The 21864-nt window shown below is 42.6% G+C and overlaps 1 protein-coding gene across 1 annotated transcript in view; it reads right to left on the bottom strand.

The window, feature by feature from the left end:
* ZFYVE26 (zinc finger FYVE-type containing 26) overlaps positions 1-21864 on the bottom strand; it is a 69252-nt gene that overhangs the window by 37545 nt on the left and 9843 nt on the right. Inside the window, exons 5-20 of the mRNA XM_049612600.1 lie at positions 20622-21144; positions 20107-20237; positions 19357-19521; positions 19121-19209; positions 18001-18164; positions 13300-13503; positions 11502-12113; positions 11176-11262; positions 8643-8711; positions 7776-7927; positions 5463-5664; positions 3753-4016; positions 1840-1956; positions 1569-1733; positions 784-1002; positions 38-140 (exon numbers count right to left, since the gene is read on the bottom strand). Coding sequence (XP_049468557.1) covers positions 38-140; positions 784-1002; positions 1569-1733; positions 1840-1956; positions 3753-4016; positions 5463-5664; positions 7776-7927; positions 8643-8711; positions 11176-11262; positions 11502-12113; positions 13300-13503; positions 18001-18164; positions 19121-19209; positions 19357-19521; positions 20107-20237; positions 20622-21144 — 3266 coding nt within the window. The remainder of the gene's footprint in view (positions 1-37; positions 141-783; positions 1003-1568; positions 1734-1839; positions 1957-3752; positions 4017-5462; positions 5665-7775; positions 7928-8642; positions 8712-11175; positions 11263-11501; positions 12114-13299; positions 13504-18000; positions 18165-19120; positions 19210-19356; positions 19522-20106; positions 20238-20621; positions 21145-21864) is intronic.

The raw sequence follows: 21864 nt of genomic DNA, 5'->3' as shown, positions 1-21864 counted from the left end.
GCCCATCCATGCTTAACTCCCACAGAGTAGCTCCTACCTGTCTGGGGGAACTTGTCGCTCAAGCAGGAGGTGTGACACAAGTTGGGAAGAGCTCTGTTGCAGGAGAACAAATGGATTTCCTACCTTGACTTCCATGTGATCTGCAAAGAGAAACAAAGTGACCTTGGTTTTCACCAATGACTGCAATAGCTCAGAGCCCTGTTTCCCAGAATTAATAAAGAAGTGCAGTATCAAAATGAAGACTATACTGATATAGTCAGTAATACTTTCTGACTATAGTCAGAAAATACTTGATACTTTCTACGTAAAGGGTATTCTCAACATGACGCTGACCACAAATTGACACCTTACCACTGCTCTAAAGACTTCCAACCACAGACAAACTTTAGTGGGTAGGTTTGGCCCCAAATAGCTCATCCTGCTCTCTTAAATAGGACTGAAGTGCACGCAGTACTCTCTCTGTGGACTCAAGCAAGAACCTGGCCCTCAGATCATAGACACGACTCGTCTCTGGGTCCTCAAATCCACAATGGTCTGAGAGAGGTGTTTTTGCCATTAATGCAGTCAAAATTTATTCGGTACTCCCATGTGCTGTACAGCTGTACCCAACAGTGAGCAAGCAGGGATGAATAAAACACAGGGATGAATAAGAGGGGACCCTATAAATCTAGCGTTCTTGGCTACTGCTGTACCCAGAACCTCTTAATTGAGCACCTTTCCTCTTCCCTACCCTAAACACTTGCAGGCCAGTCACAACTCCCTTTCCTCTTTCTTGCTACTTACCGGGCTCAGAACTCAAACTCCGAAGGAGAACCGCGGCCATGGTGCTGCAGTAACTGAAGAAGGTGCCTAGGTAGTCAGTCTGTCTGCTGCCTGCTGGGGTCTGTCTGCCCAAATTCTTCTGGAGGAGCTGAGTCTGGATGTGCACAGGGTGGGCCTCTGCCTCTGGAGCTTTCTGGGCCGCCTGCTCCACCAGTGAGGAGAGTGGAGTACTCCTGGGCTCTGGGAGGAGTTATGGCAAGAGAAGGGATGGAGGCCTTAGTCTCTGCTTCCAGCTCTGGGTCAATGGGGCATCCTATAGCTTGGGTGCTATGCTTACAAGGCAGCTATAAAGTCCTAAATTGGTTGCCCTTACGAGTGATTCTCAGCCAGTAAGAGCTTTGAGTTTGCAGAAATCAGGGTGGATAGTCCTGTTTTCACCCCAGTGTCTCTGGGGTGGAATGGCTTGATGAAGAGCACAGCAATCCTTTAGGGAAGGTTGATAAATATTTACTGAGTACCTTCTGGGTGTATTTCTCATTAAGAATGAGAAAAATGTTTAAGTCAAAAAAAAAAAAAAAAAGAACGAGAAAAATGTACCAGCTAAGGGAGCATTAAGCATCCCTTCACTTGAGGGGCTGGGAAAACAGGTGGAATTAGCTGTGAGACATGCCCTGGCTAAGAAGGGGCTTCATGAGCCCAGTTCCGGAGTCCTAAGCCTCTGCCCCAAAGTGTTCCTTCACTCTCGGCTATCCCCTCTCCCCAGCTCAGCCCTCATCTGCTGCTGCGCAGTCGCAGTCGGGCTGTACCTGGCAGCTGTAGAGCCTCTCTCAGCGCCTGGAGGACTTGTTCCAGCTGCTGGGACAGGGTGGTGTGGCCGGCGACACAGTCCTCGGTTAGGCTGGGCCAACACATCTGAAGCAGCTCAGCTATGCTGCACCGCGGAGGGCCCCCTCCTTTTTCTTCTACACTCTCTGTGGAAAGCAAATGAGAAAAAGTGAACGCTGATGCTGACCTAATGCTCCAAGTTTAGGAGAAAACAAAACAAACAAACAAAAAAACGGGAGAAAAGCAGCTCACCCGATTTAGTTTGTCCGGCTGATGTAAGTGGATAATTGAGAATCTTACTGATTTGCTGAAGAACAACAGGAAAACCTCGAATGCCATCATTGAGGAGTACCTGGTCTAGCCGCCGACCTGGAAATGGATTGAAGGAAGAGGGAATGCAGAAAGAATAAGGCACTTTCAGAGACGGATAACTCAGTCTTGTACTTACTTGTACAGTTTTGTCTTCCCCAACATTAAAGAGGAAATATATGCTGTGCCATTTTGGTGACAGCCAGCTTACCTGGTTTATTCAATGTCTGAGGTTCCAGGGTTACCTCCAGCCTGATGCCTCAGCTGCAAACAGCAGCGGGCACACGGTCTCTGGCACTCTATGGAACTGCTGTCCCAAGCCAAACACTTGTGTGGATTTGCCTTGGTACAGTCCTCAGCTGAGAACTTGAGCTGGGATCACATCTGTCTTCTCTCTTTGCCTAAAGGGGCATCTTGACACCCTGACTAGACTATAAACAACTTAATGGACAGAGATTATTCCTTGTATCTCTCATACCCCCTACACTTTGGATAATCTGGAAATAAGACTAGATACTATTGATTGACATGAAACCATTTCAGCTATTAACAGTTTGGATAATATCTCCTTTCATTTTTGAATGAGTACTAGAAAAAGGGGAGGGAAATTGTTCAGTAAGAACAGCATTGCACATGCCACAGTATACTTTCTTAGAAGGTCTATGTGAACATTAAAGGACATTTTAACAACAGCTCAGAAAGGATTTGTAGAGGCATGCAGAAAAGAGGTACCACAGCAGGCCTGGGGCTGCTATCCTTAGAAAGGCCTGCCTGCAAGGTTGCCACTGGCTGGCATCTACAAACTTGACTAAATAATGGTTTCTGACACTGATATAGAGCTTGCCCTAGATGATAAGAGTGGCCAGCTGTGCCTACACTGTTTGTACAATGTGGTTTATGCTGAACACCTGTTTCCTTTTGAGAATCTAGAATTTTGGTACACGTGGGGCAGAGATGCGCCCCCCCCCCCCCAACAAAACAAAACACAACAAAATGTTGGGCATTGAGTCTCTGAGCTTCCTTGGATACACTTGTCACAGCTCATTGCTAGAGGAATTAAGTACATCCTGTGTGAGTCCACAGGGAGAAGACTCCTGGAAGCTATGCCTGGCTTCCCCCGGACTTTATCCCGTGAGCCTTTTCCCTTTGCTGATTTTGCTGCATATCTTTTTGTTGCAATAAATCTTAGCCAAGAGTATGACTACATGCTGAGTTTTTTAACTTCTCCTAATGAATCACTGAACCTAGGAGTGGCTCTTATATCATGACCTATTCACCTTTCATCTCTCCTTACTACTGAGAGAGAGGTGCTTTGTCCAACGTTTGGTGTATCACGGATGGGTGGAGAGTGGAACTTTGCCTAATTCTTCACATTCCTCTACGTTCATATACCAAATTCCTCCAAGAATTCAATATACACGTTCTGGGACATTGTTAACCAAGGTACAATCCTCCCTCTAACTGTGATCCATGAAATATTCCCTTTCACCTGGTTTACGAACTCAAGACTGTTCTAGGTTTTAGATTAAGTGGGGTTCATTCTTCAGGAGGCATGCAGTCTGAAGGCACAAATTCCACTTATATCATTTTTGAATATATATTTCTTCCTTGAATTTATCTATAAACCAGAAAAGAATTTCCCTAAATTACTGCAGACTGCCAAGTCTATTAAGAAGACAAAACTCTCAGACTATATTTAAGCCACTAAATTGGACATGAGGAAATTAACTAATAATCCTTTTTCCCTATCTCTCCTACCCCAAAAAGCATTTTCTTCTAATCCAATTTATCAAGCATCTCAGAAACCCATCCCCCCATTTGAGAATTAAGGAATACAGCTAAAGAAGCACACTCACCCCGGCTCTCGAGGCTAATGTTTAGACGTCGTTCAGCTGTTTCTAAGAGCTGCTTGCAGGTTTTCCAGAGCTGGCACTGAGAGCAAGCTAGGTCAAATGCAGCCATGGCAGGGGGACTGAGGTCTTCCAGAACCTCTCTCAGGGGAGCAGTGGGCTCCAGCAGGGTGTTGCTTATCCAAAAGTCCTCCTGGAGGGTGGGGATGGGTTCTCCAGCGGTGCTGAGTAGCTTGTCAGTCACATCAGAGATGGAGTAAAATACCATTCCTGGACACCCAGCAGTGGAGTAAAAAGCAAGAGGTTAAGATGATTCTCACTACCACTTGTATTTTGAAAAGTAGTTATTTAAAAAAAAAATGTTTGAGGGGTGCATGGGTGGCTCAGTCGGTTAGGTGTCCAACTCTTGGTTTCAGTTCAGGTCATGATCTCACAGTTCGTGAGTTTAAGCCCTGCACACTGGGCTCCACGCTGACAGCACGGAGCCTGCCTGGGATTCGCTCTCTCCCCCTGTCTCTCCCTCTCTCTCTGCCCCTCCTCTGCTCTTTCAAAATAAATAAACTTAAAATTAAAAAAAAAAATGTTTGAGATCCTTCTGCATGGCATTATCTTTTATTAGTACCATCATTACAGCCTGGTCTTATGGCATGAAAACAATGTTACATAAAGGAAGACCCAGAGAAACTCAAAATGGTAGAGATGATTGGGGGCTTCTTCCCAATGGGAGTTAAGAAGGGAGCTGAGAAGTAACGAGGTGACTCTGTGTGTGCTAATCAGAAAAGATCTCTAAAATGCATTGCTAAAAAAAAAAAAAACCCAAAAGGTAGAAAACAGTACTTATTCTTAAAAGCCCATTTATATTAAAAACAAAAAGGATGTGCATACATTCTTTTGACTAGGTACAGAGAATTTCTGGGAGAATGTAGAGCAGCAATGTGTGATGGTACTTGATATGTGGAACCTAGGTCAGGAAGAGGCATGGAAATGTGGGGCAGGGTTCTGCCCTCAAGAAATATCGAAAGGATGAGCTTCTGCACTGCTGCCAATGCTGGGCATTGAGGCCTGTGAAGCCCAGGCTGTTGGCATGATACACAGCTTCTTTGCTTTATGGAAAAGTAAAGTAACACGCTTTCTCTCTGAATAACTAGATAGGAAGGAAACAAATTCCTAACCATTGCCCTGAGCCCAAGGTAGCGGCCATCAAAAACACATGGGGGAAATGGCGTTCACACTCGTCCATTTAAATCCCACAGGAGGCGGGGCGCCTGGGTGGCGCAGTCGGTTAAGCCTCCGACTTCAGCCAGGTCACGATCTCGCGGTCCGTGAGTTCGAGCCCCGCGTCGGGCTCTGGGCTGATGGCTCAGAGCCTGGAGCCTGTTTCTGATTCTGTGTCTCCCTCTCTCTCTGCCCCTCCCCCGTTCACGCTCTGTCTCTCTCTGTCCCAAAAATAAATAAAAAACATTGAAAAAAAAAAAAATAAATAAATAAATCCCACAGGAGGAGCTTAACGGAGTAGCTGAAGGGGCAGGTATTTGACCACCCAGCTTAGGGAATTTGGGCACAGCTAAAGACCGACTCTGTGTGTGTCAGGACTGCTATGGTTCAAGGCAAGTGTCCTGCTCTGGATTTCTGCTCACCTTTATGAGGAGCCTGTGATTTGGTGGCTTTTCCCCTGGTACCCACCCTCCTCCAGGGCCCTCACCGCCCTTGTGGCACCTGCTGCTGCTGCGTTGCCGATGGCTTGTAGAGTCGAGCGGCCGCTGCCTGTTCTCCGAATGGTGCTGCTCCCGCCATCTGAGTTCTGGTTTTCAATCTTGTGCTCTACCCGGGCCAGTTCCTGGATCACCTCCTGGTAGCGCTCCACAAACATCAGTTCCCCTGAGCTGGGCGAGGACTTCAGGTTGAACATGAACACCACCTGCCACAGGACAGCAAGCATGGGTTGTGCTGGTGCCGCAGAGTTGGGGACTCTAGAAATATGAGATCTTGCCCAACATCAGACTATGGCCCCAAGACATCTGCTTTGTAGGCTTGTGAGAGAACTGAATATTAGAAGATTGGATCAAATATAGAAATAACTCATAAATGTCAGCAAGAAAGCCACTAGAGCCCCAGTAGAAAATAGGCAAAAGATGTAGATAATTTCAAAGAAAAAGTACATATGACTCCTATATAGATGAAAAATATTTTCCCTTACCAGTAATCCAGGGAATTTAAGAAACATTAATACCGTGTTGCTTCTATCACAATGACAAACTGTAAAAATAAACCCTCATGGAGTGGTGGTAGAATGAACTGTCACAATCTTTTTTGAAAAGCAATTTGACAATCTATAAAGTTTTAAAAATGTGTATAGTCTTTGACTTAGTAATTTTCATCAGAAACTCTTAAGGAAATAATTCAAAAGACTTAATGTCTAAAGGTGATAATCTTGTCACTATTTATTACAACTATTCCATGGTTGAAAAGAATCTAATGTTGAGTAACAGGAGAATGGTCAAATGCAGCTACTTGATGAGACTACTGTGAGGTCACTATAATCAGTTATAAGGCAAACATAAAAAAGGCTCTATGTAAAGTTTTAGATTCACAATAATCTTGGCTATAGAAAAGTCATGCATAACTTGGAAAAATACTGGCAAAAAATACACTTTACCTTTAATATTGGTAATTCTGGACAATAGGGTTAATACCTATTAATATTTTTTGGTATTTTCTTACCATATTCATGACTTACTCTGTAACCAGCTTAAGAAAATAGAAATTTTATTTAAAAAAAAAAGAAAAGAAAAGAGGGTCAAGGCCCCAGGAAAGGAAGAGGAGGTGAGAACATTTAGGAGTAAAGCCTCTTGGAGGTGGGAAGGTGGGGTATCCTGGCTGATTTCCTCTCTGGATTTGGTGTAAGAAAGGTTGGCAAGGGTCCTGTTCTCCCCCAGAGGGTCAGAATTATCACTATCATTCAAGTATGGGATCTAAAATGATCAGGGGAAGTTAAACCAAGATTCTCCCACCACCTAGATTTCTCCTCAATTTATTCCTCAACAACTGAACTCATGTGAAAGAAAAATTCTGAACTATGTGTTAAGGGACCAGCCCAAGTGTGATAAATATACCAAGAGAGTTTTAAAAACCAGAATAGTAAATTGTTATGCTATTAAATTTAAGCAATTTTTTGTAGAGGATTCTTGCATTTCTCACAGCTTGTACATAATCCTCTTAACATTCCCATGAGGTAGGACAAGCAGGTAGTATATTTCACTCCAATTTTCCAATGAGGATATCAAATTTCAGACAGGGTTAAGAGTCTTTCTGACCTCTACCTGTACTTTTCCCTATATAACATGAACATCCTAGTTTGGTACCCCCTCTACTTCTTGTATAGTGAATTGGCATTCTAGTTATTAAAAATTGTCTGTAGGGCGCCTGGGTGGCTCAGTCGGTTGAGCATCTGACTTCGGCTCAGGTCATGATCTCACAGTCTGTGAGTTTGAGCCCCGCGTCAGGCTCTGTGCTGACAGCTTGGAGCCTGGAGCCTGCTTCAAATTCTGTGTCTCCCTCTCTCTCTGCCCCTCCCCCACTCATGCTCTATCTCTCTCTCTCTCTCTCTGTGTCAAAAATAAATAAAAACATTAAAAAAATTAAAAAAAATTGTATTATGATTTTTCACTATATAAAAATACATATGTGTTCACTGAAGGTGCTCAAGGAAAGAAACAAAAAAAATGTTTTGAAGTGATGGAATTGTGGCTAAATATTTTCTTTTATCTTATTAAAACACTGTTTAAGAGAAAACCCCAATGATTTAAGAGCTTAAATCTCCAGGATGAATCTTGAAATCCACAACGGTGAGCACTGGGTCTTGATACATGGATACCCCCACAGGTGCTCCCAGAGGCTCTGGTTGCACACACATCTAGCTTTACCTGAAGCCCCACGGGCCCCAGACAGCTACAGGCTGCCTTAGTATTCTTTACTAGGATGAGGTATAGCCTGGGCAGCTAATACCTGCCACACGTGTACTCCCCTTACCTGGTGGGCTTCTGCAAAGTTCCCCCGGAGGATGCAGGATGCCAGCAGTGACTCAGGTGGGGAGAACATCATGGGGATGACTGAACTTTGAGACTGAGGCTGCAATCGGCCATCTAGCTCGTTCCTTCCAGACACAGTGTTCAGACTTCCTTCTGTTGGGACACAAGAATGTGGGTGCCAAGGAAGCACTAGAAATTGAGGGAAAACTATAGTGCCGACACTTCCCACCAGGCTCTTATATCTTCAAGGTCCTTCTCTAAAAGTTCTGTAAATGGGGCTTAGTTTCTCCACAATTGAAGGGCAAACCTATGCTATCATCTTTGAATATAAGACTTAAGGACCATTCTTGGGTTATTCACCTCTGTTTCTGCTGATGGGTGACTTAACTGATGGTAAAACAGTCTTTCCCCTCTTCCCCGCTTAAATCTGTTTGGCCTTCTGCAGAACTAACTTTTTTCTTCTTCTTTTTTTAAATGAATTGAGATATAGTTGACAGATAACACTGTATTAGCTTTAGGTGTAAAACATAATGACTTTATATATGTATATATTGTGAAATGATCACCAAAATAAGTTAACATCCATCATTATACCTAGTTATAAACTTTTTCCTTGTGATAAAATTTTTAACATGTACTCTTTTGGCCACTTCAAATATAGAATACGGTACTGGTAACTCTAATACCATGCAGTGTATTACATCCCCAGGACTTATTCATCTTGTAACTGGAAGCTTGCATCTCTTAGAACCAACCTTCTTGAACACAGGCATGAACTGTTCAGTGCAGGATTTTACACCATGGTGTAGGGCAACTCTGTATCAGGGCAAAGCCGCTTGAAGTTGGTAACTGCTTGGGACCCTCATACCTGAAGTACTTGTGCTCAGCTCACTACTTGTACTTTCCAGGGATGGATTGGAACCTTTGTCCCGGCCATCTAGAGGTATTAGGAAGAGAGAGAATCAACCATCAATTCCTTATAGTGTGGAAAGTGAGAGGTCAGCTTGAAGCCAAGGTCTGGGTAGTAAGAGTGAGAGGGTAATGGGTAACTATTACATCTGTGCTCTTTCTACAGCAAACACAAGTTTATACAGACCAAAGGTGAAGGGTGGGCTTAATATGGCCCTCGTGTTCATATGGGTTGTAGCTTATACCAGTGACTTCCAACCTGTGGGTCTTAGAGCCACAAGTTACTTCTAGGGGCCAGCAACCCCAATCTGCTAGTAAACACTGTCAATATTCTGAGAAAATAGAAGCACAACTATTAATACCAGGAAGTGGTAGGGTGCAAAGGAGGGCCACAAAATTTTCTGACATAGAAAAAGGTATCCTTGAAAAGGTAGGTAACCAAGTATAAGACCCAGTCTGCCAAAGGCCATGATATTTAAAGCCCTGGAGGAAAGCTTCTTCTCAACACCTGCTTTCCAAAGTGCTAGGGTTTGTGAATGGAGGCTTGCTATTGTTTAGTGTGGTCATGGGAGGGTGCTATCAGCACCATGCATAGGAGGCTCCTTGGTTCTGTTTGGAAAGGGACAGTGGTAGGAAAGAGAAGATAAATTGTGCGTTCTTGGGCTGGATGGGTCAAGTGGATGCAAACTATTTTGACTCAAACCCATTAGATGGGCAGCTTAAGGGTCTTAACAACTCAGTCTTGAAGTTTGAAGGTTTCTCGTATGGTATCCTCCACTCTACTTGGTATGTTCACTTTTTTCATTGCCACTTAGCTAGAGCCTACTCATTCTTCTGAGCTCAGTGCAAGAGTCAACTCTTCTGAAACTTCTCTCTCTAACCCTTCCCTAAATTGTAGACTATGCTGATCTCTTCTAAGAGATTCCTTCTTCGGGCCATGCCTCAGTACAGTTTAAGTTTTTCATATATACTGTCAATACAGGTAATTTATAAATTCTTTGAAGGCAAAGTCCTGGTTCATGGCTCATTCACAACCCTCAAGCTACCTAGCATTGTTCAGCACATAGGAAGCTCTTATGAATTCTTTGTTGTTTATTTACTTATTTACTTATTTATTTATATTTAATTTAATTTTTAAAGCTTTTTAAGGTTTTTAGAGTTTATTTATTTATTTTGAGAGAGAGCATGCACGGCATGTGCAGGGAGGGTCTGAGAGACAGGGGGAGAGCCCAAGCAGGCTCCACACTGTCAACACAGAACCTGACATGGGGCTTGATCTCACGAATTGTGAGATCACGACCTGAGTGGAGATCAAGAGTCGGATGCTTAGCTGACTGAGCCACCTAGGTGCCCCAAGACTTTTTCTTTTTAAGTAATCTCTACACCCAATTTGGGGCTTGAACTTACAACCCTGAGATCAAGAGTTGCATGTTCCATCGACTGAACCAGCCAGGTGTCCTTTCCCTTAATTATTTAAAAGCGAGCACCAAAAAACATAATGGAAAATTGAATATCTAAAAATGTAATACTACTGAATAATGATCCTATTTAAACTCCTTAAGAAAAACTCATAATCGAAGCCTAAAGACAAAATAGAGAAAAAACTGTAGCACATGACAGAATTTTTTCTTAATGTGTAAAAAGTTTCTTACAATTCAGTAAGAAAGCAAACCAACCGAAAATATGGACCCTAGAGATGAACAGGCAGCCCAAAGAAAAATATAAATGGCCAATATATACATGAAAAAACATTCAATTTCAAGCTAAAAATTAATATTAAAATACTAAACATAAAACATAAAAACCATTATCATATTAATAATACTGGCAAAGATTTTTTTTCAAATTGATACTACTCATTTTGGATGAATGCATGTGCAAAGAGGCACTCATGTATAGTTGGTGGGAATATAAATTGGTCCACCTTTTTTTAAGGAAATTTTTTAATATCCATATTTTATATCCACATATCTTTGACCTTGCTATTCTACTGCTAGGGACTTATCCTATAGATATAGTCACACAGACATGTATGTATCAATAGACATATATACAGGGTTATTTACTACAGCATTATTTTTATGAGTAAAAAACAGGAAAAAATTTAAATGTCCACAAAAGGGTATATATAACCATGGAATGCTAAGCAGTCTTTAAATTACAAGGGGAGAAAAGTTCTCAATACATAGTATGATATATCTGTGTATTTAAAAGCATATAAGTGAAAAATACAATCAAGGCTTTCAGCATGTAACGGTAAATACAGTATGACGCATCTGTATATATAAAATGTGGGATATGCTTATATTGCATGGGAAATTTCCAGAAGGAAACTATTAGCAAGGTTACCTTGGGGGAGTGGGTCTAGGATAATCTTAGATCCCTTGTGTTTGTTTGGATCATGTGCTTTATTTTAAAGAATACTAGACAAGTGGAGCATCCCACTTGCCTGGTGCATCGGAATGAGGCGTGGGGAGAGCTCTTCAGATTACCTGGCCGGCTCCTTCTAGTCCGACGCCCCCGGCGGAGACTTGGGTGCCGTGTGGCAATGGGCCGGTATCTTCGGGAAGGTTGTTCCTCTGAAACGGCAAACAACAGGTCACAGGGAGAGTGTTCAGTTTTGATTTGACCCATCTCCTGGGGTCACTGGTAGGAGAAGATCTGGACAGGCTCTGAGACAGGTTTCTAACACTGGTTGCTACGGTAATATGCCCTGAGTTAAGGTGTGACTCCCACATACTCCTTGCTCTCTCCCACATTCCTGGGATATTTTTCCTTCCTCACTTTCAGGACCCACTGGCTCTCCATCTGCTCTCACCTGAGCCCTGGTTGCTTGATACCACCTTGTATCTCCACTGGGCCTCAGAAAGAACCTTGGAAAACCGGTGCAAGCGGCTCTGAAGTCCGTCTCTGCTTCCAGAGCAGCTCTGGCCTTCTGGCAGCTTTGGCTTCTCAGGGGGGTTGTGGCTACTGAGTTTATCCAGCTGCTCCTGGAGAAGCCTGAGGAAGGCCCCTATTGCAAATTCATCAGCCAGGAACCCACTGATACCACTAGTAAAGTGCTTTAGGTCCAAAAAGCTGTGCCCATGGGGCTCTGGGGAACTGTCTTTTGGCTCTGTCTTCAGACAGCTTGGGATTATAGAAGCAAGGCTCCTGGGGACTCCCTGGCCACCCCGTTCTGACTTCTTCTCAGGTTGTGCTATGTGCTGAGGGCTCTCTGATGGTGACCTCAAATCCATCAGGCCCTTCCTCCCAACGTCATCATCCTCAGCATAGTCCTCAGGCAGGTGAGGCTCTGGGTGAAGATCGGCAGAGGTGATGAGGAGCAATGAGAAGATGTTTTCTAGAAGTTCCAGGCACAAAGAGTCAGGAATACTGCACAGATACTGTTGACATCTGGCCAGGTATGCTGAGAAGAGATCTGAAGCACCTAAAGAAGCATGTGTGAGAGAAGAGGCCAGAAAAAGAGTAGAGAGAAAATGCAAATATTAGAAACATTACTTGCCAGACTCAACCATTCTCACAACTTTAACTCTTTCATTTTTTGATGACTAAGGGAAGCAGTTATAGTCAGAAGAATATGAGGCTAGTCAGCCCTGTCTTTTCATGATTTGTGGAAAGATTTTGCTACCTTAATTAAAAGTGCAGCTTACTGAATGAACACTCATCATTTTGTTTCTGTTCTTTAAATATTATTCCTGGAGTGCCTGGGTGGCTCAGTTGGTTAAGCATCAGACTCTTGATTTCGGAACAGGTCATCTCGGCTCAAGTCCTGATCTCAGAGTCGTGAGATCAAGCCCTGTGTCAAGCTCTGCTCTGGGCATGGAGCCTGCTTAAGATTCTCTTTGTCTCTCCCTCTGTCCCTCTCCCTCTCTCATGTGCCCTCTCTAAAATAAAGAAAAAATATACATATGATTCCTCATCTCTGACAAGCACTTTGTATTTCAGTTCTCGGAATGAAGGTATCATGGAGACTCCTCATCCCTCAATTCTACTTGCATTCAGTCTTACACTAAAGGTGATCACGAGCTACCCAGATCTCTTAAGAAGTACCATTCTCAGAAGTGCAAGTCTATTCCAAAGCTGCACGGGAGAGAAAACTGACCCCTAGTCACAGAGGGCAAGTTAAAGAATTATAAGTTATTAAGAAAAATGAAACAGGATAAAACATGAGGTTCTGTCATAATGTAGGTTGTGACCCATGATATTGACTCAGAGAGCTACATTAAAAAAAAAAAAAAAGAACAGAAATATATCAAGACTGTGCTCCACTTGGAAGGGTATTATTTCCTAAAACTTAGCATACACATATATATCATGTAAATTATATACCTAAGTGCAAATAGGAATGTGATGTGAAATGCTATTTTCACTGTGGGTTGTAGTTAAAAAAAGAAGCATTCGGAAAATAATACACTATGTGAACAGACTCCGTTAGAACTTAGCAAATCACTTGTTTTCTCCATGTCCTTTTGATTCACTCAGGCTGATAAATGGATGAAATTATTCCTGGGCATAATAAAACCAAGGCCACCTCCCAATCCCATGAAGAACTCACTGGGACAGGCTGTTATCAGCTTATGTGAGTGATGGGGTTCGGGGGAGAAGTGCTGTACCTGGGGAGGAGACAGAATCATTTGCTGGTTCTGCAGCCAAGGCCAGGTCCTCAGAAGGGCTCTCTCTGCATTCCTGGCACTGGGAGTGCTGGTGTGAGTTCACACAGAGGGCATAGATGGCATACTTCATGGCACAGAAGCTCTGGTACAGGGTCAGGTTCTGACACCGGCTCAGGTGCTCAGGGACTGGGGCATCGGCTGAATCTGAATTGTAGAGAAACAGGCAGAACATCACAGTAGGGTGTCTCAGGCAGGAGCTGCAAGTGTGGCTGAAGCAAAGACACACTGCACTTCAGGCTCAGTGTTCTCATCCTCTCTTCTTGCTGTCAGTTTGACTTGTGCCCTTTCTGGGCCCTTTCCTCCAATCAATATCAACGCGCAGTCCCTCTGTTTCCTTTTCCCAGCAGCTTCCCTTCTACATGGCTGTTCACTGTAGCCTTCATGGCCATTTAACAAGTCTTTCCCTTATATTTCTTAAAATACCTGTTTTCCTTTTTAAAAAAATTAAAATGTCAAATTAATATTTAGTCTACCTAGTGTCACATTATACAAGAGATAGGCTTAAAATGCATTTAGACTGAGTAATGAGAGTAAAGGCAACAAAAAATTAGAAACAAATATTTGACATTTTTAAGAAACTACTAAAGCAGAAATCAAGAAATTACAAACTGTTGAAATTCTTTGTACTCTAATTCTCTAATTTCTCCTTAAAAAAAATTTTTTTTAGGGGCGCAGCCAGTTAAGCGTCCGACTTCAACTCAGGCCACGATCTCGTTTGTGAGGGCTCTGAGCTGACAGTGTGGGTTTCTGACATTTTAATCTGTCCCTAATTCTTTCCATAGCAAAAATACAACCTGCTCAAACCATCTATATGTTGCCTATAAGAGACTCACTTCAGACCTAAAGACACCTGCAGATTGAAAGTGAGGGGATGGCGGGGTGCCTGGGTGGCTCAGTTGGTTAAGCGTCTGACTTCAGCTCAGGTCAAGATCTCACAGTCTGTGAGTTCGAGCCCCACATCAGGCTCTGTGCTGACAGCTTGGAGCCTGGAGCCTGCTTCATATTCTGTGTCTCCCTCTCTCTGTGTCCCTCCCCTGCTTATGCTCTGTCTCTCTCTGTCTCAAAAATAAATAAAAAATTAAAAAAACATAAAAAAAAAAGAAAGTGAGGGTATGGAAAACCATTTACCATGCAAACAGAAGTGAAAAGAAAGCTGGGGTAGCAATACTTATATTGGACAAAATAGACTTTAAAACAAAGACTGTAACCAGAGACAAAGAAGGGCATTACATAATGATACAGGGAACAATCCAACAAGAGAATACGATAATTGTAAATATTTATGCACCCAACACTGGAGCACCTAAAAACATAAAGCAACTATTAATAGACATAAAGGAAGAAACTGACAATGATACACTAACAGTAGGGGCCTTTAACACTTCGCTTACATCAATGGACAGATCACCAGACAGAAAATCAACAAGGAAACAGTGGCTCTGAATGACACATTGGACCACAAGGATCTAACAGATACATTCAGAACATTCCATTCCAAAACAGCAGAATACACATTCTTTTCAAGTATACATGGAAAACTCTCCAGAATAAATCACATGTTATGCCACAAAATAAGTCTCAGTAAAATCAAAAAACAATGAAATCATTTCCTGCATCTTTTCTGACCACAATGGTATGAAACTAGAAGTCAACCACAAGAAAAAATCTGGAAAGAACACAAACACATGGAGGCTTAAGTAACGTGCTGCTAAACAATGAAAGAACCACCAAGAAATCAAAGAGGAAATAAAACATGGAGACAAATGAAAATGAAAACACAACGGTCCCAAATTGGATATAGAAAAACCTGTTTCAAGAGGGAAGATCATAGCAATACAGACCTAGTTCAAGAAATAAGAAAAATCTTAAATAAACAACCAACTTTACACTTACAGGAGCTAGAAAAAGAAGAACAAAGCCTAAAGTCAGTAGAAGTAAGGAAATAATAAAGATTAAAGAAGAAATAAATGAAATAGAGACTAAAGAAACAATGGAACAAATATATCAATGAAACCAGGAGCTGGTTCTTCAAAAAAAATGAACAAAATTGATACACCTTTAGCCACATTCATCAAAAAAAAAAAAAAAAAGGGAGAGAGAGAGAGAGCGAGCGAGCTAGACAGCATTCAAATAAATAAAATCAGAAACAAAGGAGAGAAGAAAAAACTGATACCACAGTCGTTTATGTTTAATATGAGAGAATACTATGAAAAATTACATGCCCACAAATTGGCAAACCCTGAAGAAATCAATAAATTCCTACAAACATGTAACCTTCCAAAACTAAATCAGGAAGAAACAGAGAATTTGAACAGATTAGCAATAAAACTGCATTAGTAATTGTAAAACTCCCAGATCCTGGACCAGATGGCTTCACAGGTGAATTCCAGCAAACATTTAAAGAAGAGTTAATAATACCTATTCTTCTCAAACTATTACAAAAACCAGAAAAGGAAGGAAAGCTTCTAAATTCATTCTATAAGTCCAGAATTATCCTGATATCAAAACCAGATAAAGATATCCCAAGAAAAGAAAATTACAGGCCAGTATTTCTGATGAACATAGATGCAAAAATCCTCAACAAAATAGAAAATTGAATCCAATAATACATTAGAAAAAATGTATTCACTATGATCAAGAGGGATTTAACTCCAGCAGGGATATAAGCGTGATTCAATACTCACACATCGATCAACGTGATATATCACATTGACAAAAGAAAGAATAAAAACCATAGGATCATCTCAACAGACATAGAAAAAGCATTTAAGAAAGCACAACATCCATTCATGATAAAAACTCTCTACAAAGTAGGTTTATAAAGAGCACACCTCAACATAATAATTAAGACCATATATGAAAAACCCACAACTAACATCATGCTCAATGGTAAAAAACTGAAAGCTTTTCCTCTAAGATTAGGAACAAGACAAGGATGTCCACTCTCACCACTTTTATTTAACATAGTACTGAAAGTCCTAGCCACAGCAATCACACAAGAAAAAAAAAGTCATCCAAATTGGTAAGGAAAAAGTAAAATTTTCACTATTTGCAGATGACATGATAATACTATATATAAAAAAACCATAAGACTTCACCAAAAAGCTATTAGAACTGATAAATTAATTCAGTAAAGTTGCAGGATACAAAATTAATATATAGAAATCTGTTGCATTAAAAGAAAAACATACAACCTGCTCAAAAAAAGAAAAGCATTAAATGTAGTAAAGCAAAAAAGAAAAGAAATATTACCCATGATCCTACCAGCTAAATATAACCATTGTTATGTTCTGGTGTAAGGCCTTTAACAGTTTTGCATACATATGTGGATATGTATTTAAATTGACTGTAATGATATTTTATGCACTATTTAATTTTCCTACTTCTTAAATATTATAGTACAAGCATTTGGTTGTATTTCTTCATGGACTAAATTTCTGATGGTTGCAGAGTTCCACTGAATGAATCCCTTCCCTAGGGATTCTTCTTGGGCAGGGCATGCAGTACTTAGGGATGCTTTGCTAGTATGATGTTGCAACAAACCCGTTTATGTATATACTTCCTAGTGATTACTTCTTCCAGGAAGTAACCTCAGCTTCACCAAGATCAGGGTGATATGAAGAATAAGACCGATACTGTTCTATGCCCCTGGCCTCAATATGGCATTACTGATCAGGGCCAGGATTTGCAAGTACTTGCATGACCCTGAGAGTGAGTAACTCCTTATATTTTGTACCCCAGATGCCTCTCTTGCCTCAGCTTAATCCCAGTTCTATTAATGTCTTCTTTTGCCTTTTCCAAGTTCAAGTTCTACATGTGTCCTGGTGGGTCACCAGGAATCCGATTTAAAATACTTCTCTGGAAGCCTTTTGTATGTGTATGTCGAAAACAGTTCTAGTTCCTTTAGGAAATCTGGTAAACAAATTGCCTACTTTTCCAGAAAAAAATATAGAATGTAGTAACACTGGTTTTCCAATTAGTGGCAGGTCCTTTTAAAAAGTAAATCAAAGCAACATATAAGTTGAGAAATATCTATTGACACATGAAAACATTAGTTTCTCTGAAAGCTAAGTGTCCCTAGCCTGTGTTCTATGTTATAAAGTGATTTTTGGAAGCAAAAAGAATTGAGTTTTAAGCAGAGATCCAAGGCTAAAACAAGGCTTTATTATTGCTTTAGGCAAGTCTTTCTTCTAAACTTCATGTGTTTAGTACATTATGAAGAAGAGACGAGAGGGAAAGGAAGCATAGAACCTGCTAGGAGAAAAGCTTATAAAGCACGGAAAGATTCACCAAGAACTTGCATAAATATTGTCAATGACAGTGTGAATGACAAACTCAGACAGCAGGTCCTAATTCCGCTTCACTGGGATGAAGGTATGTGAGTGGTTCCTGCGATGGTTCCACAAGTACAAAGGTTTCTGTGGGACTGTTCTCGTAGAATTCCCTATACCTCACTGAGAAAGGAGAGGTATGCACCCAACATCTCATAATCTGATTGGGGCAAATACGGATAATTTAGCAGGTGTCTGCTGGACCACCCACCTTGACAGATCACATCTAGATAAATCCTGTGTTAAAAGAAACTGGTGTAGGATTGTCCTAAGAGGGAAGCTTGACCAAGTCACTCCATCGCCAACTCACCATGCTCTTGCTGGGGGTCCTTGGCTGGCACCATCTGTAAGAGCTTGAGAACATCTTCCTCCCTGAGAGCTGGAAGGTTGGTAAGGTGATGGAGAGAGTACAGCACAGAGTGGCTGTCTCCACCATGTAAATGACATAAGAGATCTCTCTTTGGTATGGGGTTGCTGAAGGGCAAAATTGAGAGGATGGAAGAGTCAGTTTAAAGAATTGCTCTAAGAAAGACCATCTCTATTCCCTCTTGTTCTTTCTCTCTGGCCCAATACGGCATAGGTTCATTTCCCTTAACACTAAATTCTAGTTGGTCTGGGATACAGCAGAGCATTTATTTACTGTTAGGAAAGTACATCCACCGAGTCAGCTGTACTTATCCAGAAAGGACCTAGAAAGGGCCTTTTTGGTCAGTAGGATCTAGAAAGAGCCTATAGATTAGGCTTCCCAATTTCCATACTCTTCGTAGCTAAGAGCTGACCCAAGCTTCTCTGCTTTGCTTTGAGTAAGGCCACTTCCTCTTCTGCCTACTCTACTTTAGGAAGTGCTGGTCATGTGTGTGAAGAACAAAATATGAACCTGGATCATGGGAAGATCTAAGGCTAAGTTACCAGGGAAGCACAGCTTTGCACATAGTTCAATATGCAGCTATTGAGAATAATAAACTTGTGATCCAGGATAACACATCCCTAAGAACGTGGACCACATTTACTAGCTGTGTCACTTTAGGCATGATATTCAACACCTCTAGGCTTAAGTTGTTCCACCTTTAAAAGGAGGGCAATATTGGCATCTGCCTCACAGAACTATTGTGAGGCTTCAGTGAAATCATCCACTGAAAAGGCTCAGAGCAATGTCTGGCATATAGTAAGTACTCAGGAAATGTGAGCTTTTGTTCCTTTTATCACTGTCATCCTCAAAGTTTCCTCTAGTTTTAATCTCATCGCTATGGTAAAGATAATCATTACCTATGTTTCTTTCCTGGCTTAATAGCTGGAACGATTATTAGTTGCTGGTCAATGCTGTCAACTCAAACGTTAATGTGGAAGGTGGCTTGAAATGGCCACATGTGTGGAGCATGGGATCAAGTGTGCCCAATGGTGGGAAGGGGGCTGGCCGCACAGGACTGTACCTGCTCTGCTGTACACACCACTCCAGGACCTCTAGGTGAGCCCACAGCCCATCACAGGCATCCCTGAGGAGCTTGTCACAGCCCTGGTCCTGCATTGACATGGAGAAGGAAGAGATGCTGACTCAGGAACCTGGGGTCAGGGATTGTGACCGACCTCAGGCCCCTGCATTCTGCCTCACCTCAAAGCCTGGTATCACTCACTTCTGGAGTAGCTCACACTGCAGTGTGAGAGTTACCTGGGTCCTGTGGAGTGTCTGGAGCAGACTCTTGGCTGATGCTAGGCTCTGGCAGTGCGTCCAGCCCAGGAGCACGAGCAGTCGACTGAGAGGCCTGAATTCTCTGTCGAGTAGGCAGCCAAGACTTGGGAAGTCTTCCTCTTTCAGCAGCGTGAGTGCCGTCACCTGTAAGCCGACGGAGGCTGCTGTAAGGTGTTTTGTGGACCTGCCACTCAGGGTAGAAAGCTTTAGTTGAGCAGGGAGATGCCGGACAATGAAAAAAGTGGCCAGTTGAAGACAAAATGTTCACACTGTAAGCTCTCAGAAGGCAGAGACTGACTTCTGTTGTAACCCCAGGTCCTAGCACAGTGCCTGGCACACAGGATGAGGTTAATAAATACCTGTTGAGTTCAACTAAAGCTTGGCTGCGGTCTGGAAGGAGAAGGTTAGACGGATTCAATTCCCGTCAGCTAGGCAACATATTGCTGCCACAGTCTTTTCTTCCTCACACCTTCCAGAAAGCTTATACATACCCAACATCTTCGTCCCCACCAAAGAGCGGATATAAAATGACTGCAGTTCTAATTAAGAATGATACTGGTTCTCAGAGCCTTCTTTCCCCTGGGACTGTGGGATGGACACACCCGATGACACATCACTAATTAGACTGCTTTGTGTTGGATAAATGAGTGGGAGAGAAAGGAGAAATGAAAAAGTCTATAGAGAATCCCTCGGTACTTCTGTGATGGAGAATGAATACGTTTGACTTACCAGGATCTGCTCGAGGAAGTGCTTGCTGTTGCTCAAGCAGTAGAAATAGGCTGATTTCCAAGCCTGGGCTGGGTCAGGATTGGAGAACAGGGCCAGCATTGCCTGCTCAGGATCTAGATGATCGGGGGAGACTAAAAATCAAACCAGACAGGGTTACCAGGGAACAGGAAGCTCTTCTTTCCTAAGCTAAAGCCCATTTGAAAAACCAACAGACGTGAGAATTCACGCTTTTAAAAACTTAAGCCAGGCTTTCTGTGCTTCTATCTGAAAGACTCTTTAACTTCTCTCAGTAGCTTCTGAAAAGCTCTTTCCTGCTATTGTTATTACTTTGTTATTTTTTTCCACCATTCCATCTTGGACTACAAAATCTTTACTTTTACAAAAGAACACCTTATCATTTTTGCTTAGCTCCTCCACTAGATTTCCTGAGCAACTTGGAAGGCACTAGCCTAGAGGAACTTCAGAGGTACAGCAGAATTACCAAGACACAAGGAGAAGCAGCAAAGGGAACACACCTTTTCCCGAGGGTATGGTCTTCGCTGGCTTTTCTGCGGCCTTCTCTGCATAAGTATGGCCATACAGGGATAGCAGGCTCCGTCCTGCCTTGTGGAGCAGGCAGCTGAGCACCCGCTCCTCCTGCAGGGGGTTCCCCTCAGCCCTGCAGGCCTCCAGTAGTTCCTCACAAAGGAGATGCATCTCAACTTCGAGAGGCTCTGCAGGGCAATGCAGAGTCCGCAGGGCTCCATAGATAGCATCTACTTCACCAGGGGGCCCAGTGGCGGAGCCCTGCACAGCCTGAAGCGCCCTTCGAATGAAGTCCACCAGTGCCTTTTGCAGGGGCCAGCCACAGAGGCCAGTGCCATCGTCTTCTCTAAGCAGGAGCTCCAGCAGGGCCTGTGCTGGCTGGGGAGACTGCCTCAGAAGATCCCAGAGCACAGAGATGGCTTCTGAGCTGAGCCGAGGGGTCCAGCTATCCCGCCTCTGATTTCCATCAAGCACAGGGCCTCCTGAATCTTGTGCTAGGGCCTCATATAGCTCCTAAATAGAGGATGAAGAGAGGGATCCATGGGAGGCATGCCTAGAATGTTATCATTTATAAGCCTTGAAGCTTTCCCCTTTTCGGTAGAAATATGCACGTGTATATAATAGTAGCAGTAGCAAACACTTCTGTAGTAGTTACTTCCTGCCAGGCCCTTTACATTGAAAAGTCAAATTAACCCTTACAAGAGAAAGACACTGCTATTATGAGTGTGCTCATATGAGTGTGCTCATTATGAGTGTGCTCATTCACTGCTAATGAAGAGATTGAGGCAAAAAAGATTGAGGCAAAAAAGATTGAGGCAAAGAGATAACTCAATCTCCCAAGGCCTCCATTCTCAAGCTAGTCCCCCCTCACCACCTCCAAAATGTGCACTGTAGATCTAAATCAAGGGCTGCAAATTGATAGACCACGCTGGTAACAAATGGGCATGAGACATGATGCCCACTCTCATGGCATTTAAATTCAACTTTTAAAAGAACATTACATACCAGTTTTTAACTTCTGCTCTAAATCCTAGCCATCCTTTGAGGTATACCCCATTCCTCATCCTTTAAAGCCTTCCCCAAGGGGTGCCTGGGTGGCTCAGTTGGTTGAGCATCCAATTTTGGCTCAGGTGATGATCTCACGATTCATGGGTTTGAGCCCCACATTGGGCTTTCTGCTGTTCAGTGTAGAGCACACTTCAGATCCTCTGTCCCCCTCTCTCTCTGTCCCTC

The sequence above is a fragment of the Panthera uncia genome, assembly GCF_023721935.1.
Source record: "Panthera uncia isolate 11264 chromosome B3 unlocalized genomic scaffold, Puncia_PCG_1.0 HiC_scaffold_1, whole genome shotgun sequence".
NCBI classification, from domain to species: Eukaryota; Metazoa; Chordata; class Mammalia; order Carnivora; family Felidae; genus Panthera; species Panthera uncia.
This window is presented reverse-complemented; position numbering and strand designations above follow the sequence as displayed.